The sequence below is a fragment of the Propithecus coquereli genome, unplaced genomic scaffold (assembly GCF_000956105.1).
Source record: "Propithecus coquereli isolate 6110/MARCELLA unplaced genomic scaffold, Pcoq_1.0 Scaffold143, whole genome shotgun sequence".
In the NCBI taxonomy this organism is placed as follows: domain Eukaryota; kingdom Metazoa; phylum Chordata; class Mammalia; order Primates; family Indriidae; genus Propithecus; species Propithecus coquereli.
In genome coordinates, this window is record NW_012138636.1 from 1,010,416 (window position 1) to 1,010,779 (window position 364).

At 37.6% G+C, this 364-nt stretch overlaps 1 protein-coding gene across 1 annotated transcript in view; it reads right to left on the reverse strand.

The window, feature by feature from the left end:
- Positions 1–364, reverse strand: part of GABRA2 (gamma-aminobutyric acid (GABA) A receptor, alpha 2) — a 189,496-nt gene that overhangs the window by 45,359 nt on the left and 143,773 nt on the right. The window contains exon 8 of the mRNA XM_012639890.1: positions 83–285. Within this exon, the coding sequence (XP_012495344.1) occupies positions 83–285 (203 nt within the window). The remainder of the gene's footprint in view (positions 1–82; positions 286–364) is intronic.

Sequence of the window (364 nt, forward strand, 5' to 3'; positions counted from 1 at the left end):
GTTAATTTTAGAACATATCTGTTACAAGCTGACTTTATTAGGGGATTCTTTTAATTATGATGAGAAGGAAGTTCTCACTTACCTTGTCATTTACTACACTCTTCCCATCCCAAGCCCATCCTCTTTTGGTGAAGTAATTAACAGTTGCAAATTCGATTAGGGCGGAGAACACAAAAGCATAACAAACAGCAATAAACCAGTCCATGGCAGTTGCATAAGCCACTTTAGGGAGAGAATTCCGAGCACTGATGCTTAGAGTTGTCATTGTGAGAACAGTTGTTACTCCTGCAAAAGAAAAGATTGGAACCAAAAACGTCAATAAAAGTACTAGCAGGACAGCATGGGAAGTAGTTTTTTTTTTTTT